The sequence below is a fragment of the Bison bison genome, unplaced genomic scaffold, assembly GCF_000754665.1.
Source record: "Bison bison bison isolate TAMUID 2011002044 unplaced genomic scaffold, Bison_UMD1.0 scf7180017864318, whole genome shotgun sequence".
Taxonomy (NCBI): Eukaryota; Metazoa; Chordata; class Mammalia; order Artiodactyla; family Bovidae; genus Bison; species Bison bison.
Window position 1 is genome coordinate 1561028 of NW_011494890.1, and position 7839 is coordinate 1568866.

Sequence of the window (7839 nt, forward strand, 5' to 3'; positions counted from 1 at the left end):
GTAAAAATACCATTAATCTTGGAAACATCTCCTAGAATAGTAAGCCTCAAGCAAGGGATGTGTTAATTTCTTCCTTCCTGCCATGCACAGGTGGACAGGGTTCTGAACAAAGGCACTCTAGTTTAACAGGCAGGCGAAGGGCCAAGAGTCTCAGGGGCAGGCCATTCTGTTTGGTTATAATAACAAAAGCAAGTTAAAGAAACAATTCCAACATGGAGTCAGTATTGGCTTCTTCTCTGCAAAAGAGCGCTTCCCAAGTGTCACTAGTGGTAAAGAACCCACTTGCCAGTGCAGGAGTCATAAGAGACTCGGGTTTGATTCCTGGGTCTGGAAGATCCCCTGGAGGAGGGCATGACAACCCACTCTAGTATTCTTGCCTGGACAGAAGAGTCTGGGGGGCTATGGGCCTTCTGGTCCCCACCTGGTGGGCAGCCCACCAGGCTCTGCCATCCCCGGGGTTCCCCAGGCAGGAACACCGGAGTGGGTACAGTAAAGAAGCAGCCTCAGTAAAACAGGGTAAGTGCTTGTGATGGAGGCCTTATCCAGTCAGTCAGTCAACCGATAAGGCCTCCATCACGAGCACTTATCCTGTTTTACTGAGGCTGCTTCTTTACTGTGTGTCTTTCTGAGGCAGTGCGTGCTTGCTTAGGAGCTTTGGGCATGTATGACTCTGCATTGGCTTATCAGTTGTTGGACTGCTGTTATTGGATTCAGTCTCTTGTTTAGTTGCTCAGTCATGTTTGACTTTGGGATCACAAGGATCACAAGGTCCTTCTCTGTCCATGGAATTCTCCAGGCAAGAAGACTGTAGGTTGCCATTCCCTTTTCCAGGGGATCTTCCCAACCCAGGGATCGAACCCGTGTCACCTGCATCGCAGGCAGATTCTTTATCACTGACTCACCAGGGGACCCCTTAATTGGGCACAAAGAATGCTTTCTGGGGAAGGGCCTGGCCTGAGACCAAACTAACATAATTGCCCTAAAAGGTGGGCTTGATCAGGGAAGGCAGTGTCGTAAAGTGTGTGGATGCTCAGTGCTGAGGTACACACGGAGAGTGGGGGTACTGAGCAGCTAAAGGTGGGGAGGTGCCTGGTCATAAAGGGTGCTGAGGAGAATAAAGGCATCTGAACTAGTGTGGACCCACAGAGGTTTTCAGACCAGGCAGTGATACAGTTGAAAAAGCAATGTGTAGTGAACACTGGGTGAAGTATGGAGATGGTTAGAATGAAGTAGAGTGGGTGCAGGGAAGACCTCAGGCTTAGCCTATGGGAGAGATAATAGAGGCCTGAACGTGTTACGGAATCTGAGCTCAGCCTGCTCACTGCACGGCAGGAATTCGGAATTTGGAGATTAGAAAAAGCAAGCAGAAAACCGGGAGATGTTATTTCAGTCACTGCCAAAAAGGGACATGACTCAGCTAGTTTATTTACATAATCCAGTACTGAGCTCTTACTAACAAGACTCTGCAAACACTTAGGGTTGATCATGTGCTACATATTTCATCACATTCTGAATATAAGGTTGTATTTCATCACACTCTGAATATAAGGTTGAGTAAAATTGTTAAGAAGGTTTGTTACGTGATTTAGTTTAGAGATCATGTTTGAACTTGAAAGTAGTTTACGAGTTAAATTATCCCTCATGTGCTGCATACATAGAATTGGGCAGTATTAAGACTATCCAGAGACGCTACATGAGACCAAGTGTCTGCCTTTGTCTTCTACAGTTTGTGACTGATGCATGCATCAATATTGAAAAACATGCCTGCATGCCGAGAGGCCCCTTCAGAGTTGCTAGGAAACCCAATAACTGTTTTGTACCATCCTGAGATTTTAATTCCTTTCTAGTGTAACACAATGAAGAGTAGTTGAATGTTTTAAACATTTTTGGAAAAAGAAGTACTGCAGGTCTGTAAGAGTCTGTTTAAAATTTCTTATAGCATTATACATATTAAGGAAATCTCATTATAAAACTCATCCTTCTTAAAATCTCTGTTGTAAAAAATAACTGCTAACAATTTGTCTATCCAGATCACTTTTATATACATGTAACTGTTTTCTAAGATACTCTTTGAAAGAGAAGTAATTTTATGTATCAAACAGGAAAGAGTGGATGATACTATCATGAGAACAAAGTTACATTTCATTCTAATGATGGTAGTGTCAGTGCTGAGAACATGAATTAGGAGGATTGCAAGTTTTACTCAGTTTAGATGTCTCAGCGATGCCTCTTAATTTTTCCATTTGATTTTTATAAAATAAAAACTTGAAGCACAGAGTAACTAGGTTTTAATTATTTTTTCTATAGCAAATTTCATTCTTAGATATTTTGCCTCCATAATTTTGAGCTGTCTTGATTCATTTGAAATGGACTTATCTATCTTATATCATTTCTATGGTATTCATTCCCAGGCCAATTAGATGCAGGCAACAGTTACAGGAGCTGTAGATAGGAGATCTTCAAATAGGACCTGCTGACAAATTAATGCTCTTTTTCAACATTCCTAAAATTGATCAAACTTACAATCCAGCCACCATTTATTTTCTACTAATATGCAAGGAACCCAGCAAGAGATAAATGCCACAATTTCCCCAAACCCTGATGGAGCTAATGGTGAATCAGGGTATACATTTAAAAATTTTTCTTAAACATACAAGGTGGTATGGGAAGATAAGCTCACTGATGTCTGGAAGATGAGGCAAAAACCATGGAGCCTGAGTCAATTTCACAGTAAAGTTTATAAAAGGGAAAATAAAAAAATAGTATACACTGAGTGCCAAATGAGTGATAATACAGATAGCAGAAAGTAAAGTACTGTGAGCATTCCAGAAAGGCAGAAAGAAAAATCATTGTAGGCTGAAAAGATAGCAGAATGCCTTAAGTGAATGAAGCAGGACTGGAACTGAGTTATTAGAGATGATAGAAAGTATTCACTCAGAGAATTGAATATTAATCAGGAGAATTAGCTGTAATTATACACATAAGTCGGAGAAGGCAATGGCACCCCACTCCAGTACTCTTGCTTGGAAAATCCTATGGATGGAGGAGCCTGATGGGCTTCAGTCCATGGGGTCGCTACGAGTCTGACACGACTGATCGACTTCACTTTCACTTTTCACTTTCATGCATTGGAGAAGGAAATGGCAACCCACTCCAGTGTTCTTGCCTGGAGAATCCCAGGGATGGCGGAGCCTCGTGGGCTGCCGTCTGTGGGGTCGCACAGAGTTGGACACAACTGAAGCGACTTAGCACCAGCAGCAGCATACACATAAGTATCAAATCATACCATCTAAACTAGAAATGTGTACATGAAATGGAGATTGGGGTAGTATGGACTTTGGGGGATGGTAAGTAGTTCATTTGGGCTGAATCAGAGATTTTGGATGGCGTATCATTAATATTTGCTGTTTAACAAACCAACCCAAACTTGAGAGGCTCTAAAACAACAATCATGTGTTAGTTCACGATCCTATCCGGGCTCAGTCCTGGGGCTGCAGGTGGCTGTTGTGGGGCTGGGCCTGTGTTCCAGGGTGGCTGTGTGTTGGGCACTGGTAGCTGCTGTGCTCACACCTCAACTCTCTCCTGTCATGCACATGGTGGCAGGTGGCAGGGGTCCTAGTGGGCCAGAGGGGGGGCAGCAACACCTCCTGAAGCCTGGCCACGGGAGGCTCAGCAGGACTCAGGCCACAGGCTATTGGCCAAAGCAAGGCCAGCCTCTCGTTTAGGGGAAGTTGTGCAGAGAGTCTGTGTCCAGTGTTTATTGTTGTTTTTTTTAATTAGTTTTGGCTGTGCTGGATCTCTGTTGCTTCGTGGTATTTTTCTAGTTGCAGCAAGCAGGGGGCGCTGCTCTCTAGTTGCGGTACACTGGCTCTTGGCGGTGGTTTCTCCTGTGGCGGAGCACAGGTTCTGGGGCACCTGAGCTCAGCAGTTGTGGCTCCAGGGCTCCAGAGCACAGGCTCAGCAGTTACGGCACACAGGCTTAGTTGCCCTGCAGCATGTGGGATCTTCCCAGACCAAGGATCAAGCACGCGTCTCCTGCACTGGCAGGCAGATTTTTTACCCCTGAGCTACCAGGGAAACCATGTGTCCAGTTTTAATTTGCTGTTTGATAAGTGCACTTAAATGTGATAAAAGCTTAGGATGGTGCATGAACATAAACGGTCTTGAATGTAACTTTTCTTTCATTCTTAAATCTATTGGTTTCAGCCTTAGTAACATTTTATTACAGCTGATAATCCATGTGTATTAAGCCTCTTGTAAGGGCTAATAGGAAGGATCATATAATGGCTGATAATACAATTCTTCATTTTGGCTTGTTCTGTTGGAATGTATCATTGGAAAACCAGCAATGAAATCATTATGGAGAATTAGGACTGGATTTACTTTTAATTTTGCTCTGTGTTTATTTTTACATTGTGAACGGGGAGAGGCGGGTAGAGGGGAGAGAGGCAAGCCCCATGTATCATCATCTTAGCACTTGGGGCCCCTTCCGGGTCATCTTTCAGCCCTGAAAGTCAGGGTCGGATGATGCAGAGGTCGAAGTGGTAGAGCTGCTAAACAGAAACCAGTGTGTGCATTTGAAACTTCAGATCTGCATTCATTACACATTTGACTTTACACATAACAAAATGTTGGGTTATCACAAGGAAAACATACAGTGACAGACTGGTGCTGAGCAAACTTTTATAGTGTAAATAGTAAGAAAAAAAATTAAGTTTTGTGTAATAGTTCATTTACAGACTGAATTTACATTTTATGTTAAATCGTTGGCTGTTCAAACTGCAGTCTTACTATAAGGCATAAGTAGTGAACAGACCTATTTTTATGTGTGTAATTAAACTGGATTTTTTTTTCCCTTATAGGTAAGAAAGAGCATCATTATATTCATAGTTTGTTCCATCTTTTATGCATGTAATGGATACTAGTTTTGTTACAGTAAGTCATTAACCATAAGGAGGAGACATTTTTTTCAATTCTTATGGGATTGTACTGAGTTTAAGCCATCTCACAAAATCAGTCAGAAGAAACTATGTTGGAATTTTTGTTTGGAGCTCTGGACATCTATTTTTGCTTTTAGAGAGTTTTAAAATATTGGTATTCAGCATTAATTCTCTTAGTAATCTAAGTGGAAGTTTCATAGGATACAAATTTGAAAATAAGTTACAGAATTTTAAGATGTCTTCTTAAAATTATATAATAACTTTGACTTTTTCAGAAGGGAAATAGGAAGAGATAAAGTAAGAAATGTCTTATAGATAATATTGAGGTCAACATTTTGGTATGTTTAAAACTATATAAATTGACACTGTTTCTTCTCCTTTTGAATTGTCATCAAAATTTATTGCTTAGAAATATGTTTAAGCATTCAGTAAAAGTCACAAAATCAAATTTAATAAAAATTTTTATTTTGTGTCCAGAAGCCTGGACACAAAATGTGTCAGAATTCATCAATCAGCATGTGCCCAGTGATGGGAATTCCAAGTGTGTTTCTGACACCATGGCAAGCATGAATTAATGTGGCCTTGAATTAGACTGATGTGACGGACCTTTCAGAGACTCTAGCCAGGTTCAGTTTTAAACACCTGCCTGGATAATAAAAATCCTGTTAGGTTCTTCTAACTCATGTGAGAATGCTGTTATTCCAAATAATATTGGGAAGTTTCCAGTGCTCCGAAACGAAATTGTATTGAATAGGATGTGTATTAGTATTTCTATTTCTACAGAGGCGCACACACACAACCTGGGACCACTGAGTTGGAGTTTCATTACTCTGGTCCCCAGTAAAGTCCTGTTTCCCCCACCCCCTGTGGTGCCTCTGAACAGTCGAGGTGTCCTGAGGGTGCTGCCAGCCTGGGAGCAGATGCTCAGTCCATTTGTGTTTCATTTTCTAGATTTCACCAGAGGGTTGAGTATCACTACTCCTGAACAGATGATTGAAAAGGCCAAAGGGGAAACTGCTTATTTGCCATGCAAATTTACCCTGGGTCCGGAAGACCAGGGGCCTCTGGACATCGAGTGGCTGCTGTCACCAGCTGATAATCAGAAGGTGGATCAAGTGGTAAGTGCTGCTCACTCGGCAGATGTCGGGGAGCCTGTGTTTGGTGTCTGTCACTGTGTTGATACCACAGGTGGGGGGACACGGGGAGCTGTGAAGAAAGCCTGAGACTTCCTCGGCTTGCAGTGTAGGGGAGAAAGGCAGATGCTTGGAAAGTAAGCACCCTGATGTAATGGAGTGAAATGGGTAAGTGACCTCAGATTTCAGAGGAAGGAGAGGTCACCAGACTTCTTACAGAGGGCTGCAAGGAAGAAGGGGAGCTTGAGCATATTCTGATAATCTGGCCTTGGAAGTGTGTGTGGCCCGGGGCATGGGAGGCATGTAGGGAGCAGGCATGTTAGTCTGCAGGGAAGTGTGTGACATGTCAGGGGGTGCCGGGGTAAACTGGACGTTGTGAAAGGTTAGAGAGAATAGAATTTCCAAGTTTCACACAAGGATTCCATCACCAGTATAAGGGTCAATTCTAACAGAGGAGTGAAGGTACGTATTATTACAGTCTATTTCCCATATTTTTGCAAGTTAAATATCCTGTGTGTTGAATGCCTTAAAAAACAAAATAGCAGTTGGCCCTCCAGATCTGTGAGTTCTGCATTGGTGGATTAAACCAATCATGGATTGAAAACATTCAGGAAAAAAAAAAATTCCAGAATATTCCAGACAGCAAAACTTGAACTTCCCACATGCCAGCAACAATTAACATAGCACTTACATTGTATTAAGTATTCTAGATAAAGGTAATCTGGATAAAGTATATGGGATAATGGATAAGTGACCTCAGATTTCAGAGGAAGGAAAGGTCACCAGACTTAGAGAAGGCTGCAGGGAAGAAGAGGAGCTTGGGAATGTTCTGAAAATCTGGCCTTGGAAGTGTGTGTGGCCCGGGGGCATGGGAGACGTGTACGGAGCAGGCATGTTAGTCCACAGGGATGTGCGTGACATGTCAGGGATGCCATCATAGGTCATCTAGATAAAAATATGGGAGGATGCACACGCTTTACCATCTCATAAGTACGTCAGACTTCCTGGTGGCTCAGTGGTAAAGAACCCACTTACTAATAATGCAGGAGACACAGGTTTGATTCCTGGTTCAGGAAGATCCCCTGGAGAAATGGCAACACCTGCTCCATTATTCTTGCCTGGGAAATCCCGTGGACAGAGGAGCCTGGTGGGTCACAGAAGGGTTGAATACGACTTTAGTGACTAAACAACAATATATGTATGCCATCTTATTTGAGGGAGCTGAGTATCTGTGGATTTTGGCATCTGAGGAAGGGAAGGGGAAAAGGGAGGAGGTCCTAGAACCAACCCCCCACCCTATGGTTACCTAGGGATGACTGTATTGTTACAGAATTTTTTCTAGTTACACCTTAACAGGGACCTAATGTAGAAAACCCCATTACTCTGTGACCCATAATCAGAGGCATTTTTATAAAGGTGATCAAGGAATTAAAAAAATAATTAAGGCACGCTTGGTCAGCGAAGGCAGGATACAAGTGGAGGGGTTTTTATAAGCTGTTCTCTTGAATGCTATTCTGTAAGACAAGCTCAAGACTTCCTGTTAGTCACCAGTTTCCATTAACCCTGTGGGGCGCAATTTCAGCCCAGTCTGCAAATAATGTATCACACTTTGCCTTTTAATGGTACCATAATATTTCACTTCATTTAGAATGCTTCATATCAGCTTTGTCTGACATACTTAAAAATACGACAGTGTTAACAAATACTATTAAACCAGGGAGAGAAAAAGAAGTTCAAATATTTGGAGTAATGTACTATATATATAT

The 7839-nt window shown here is 42.3% G+C and overlaps 1 protein-coding gene across 3 annotated transcripts in view; it reads left to right on the plus strand.

Moving 5' to 3' along the window:
* Positions 1-7839, plus strand: part of CXADR (coxsackie virus and adenovirus receptor) — a 66465-nt gene that overhangs the window by 18662 nt on the left and 39964 nt on the right. For all 3 annotated transcript variants that reach the window (XM_010852954.1, XM_010852953.1, XM_010852955.1), the window contains exon 2: positions 5892-6058. In XM_010852954.1, coding sequence (XP_010851256.1) covers positions 5892-6058 — 167 coding nt within the window. The remainder of the gene's footprint in view (positions 1-5891; positions 6059-7839) is intronic.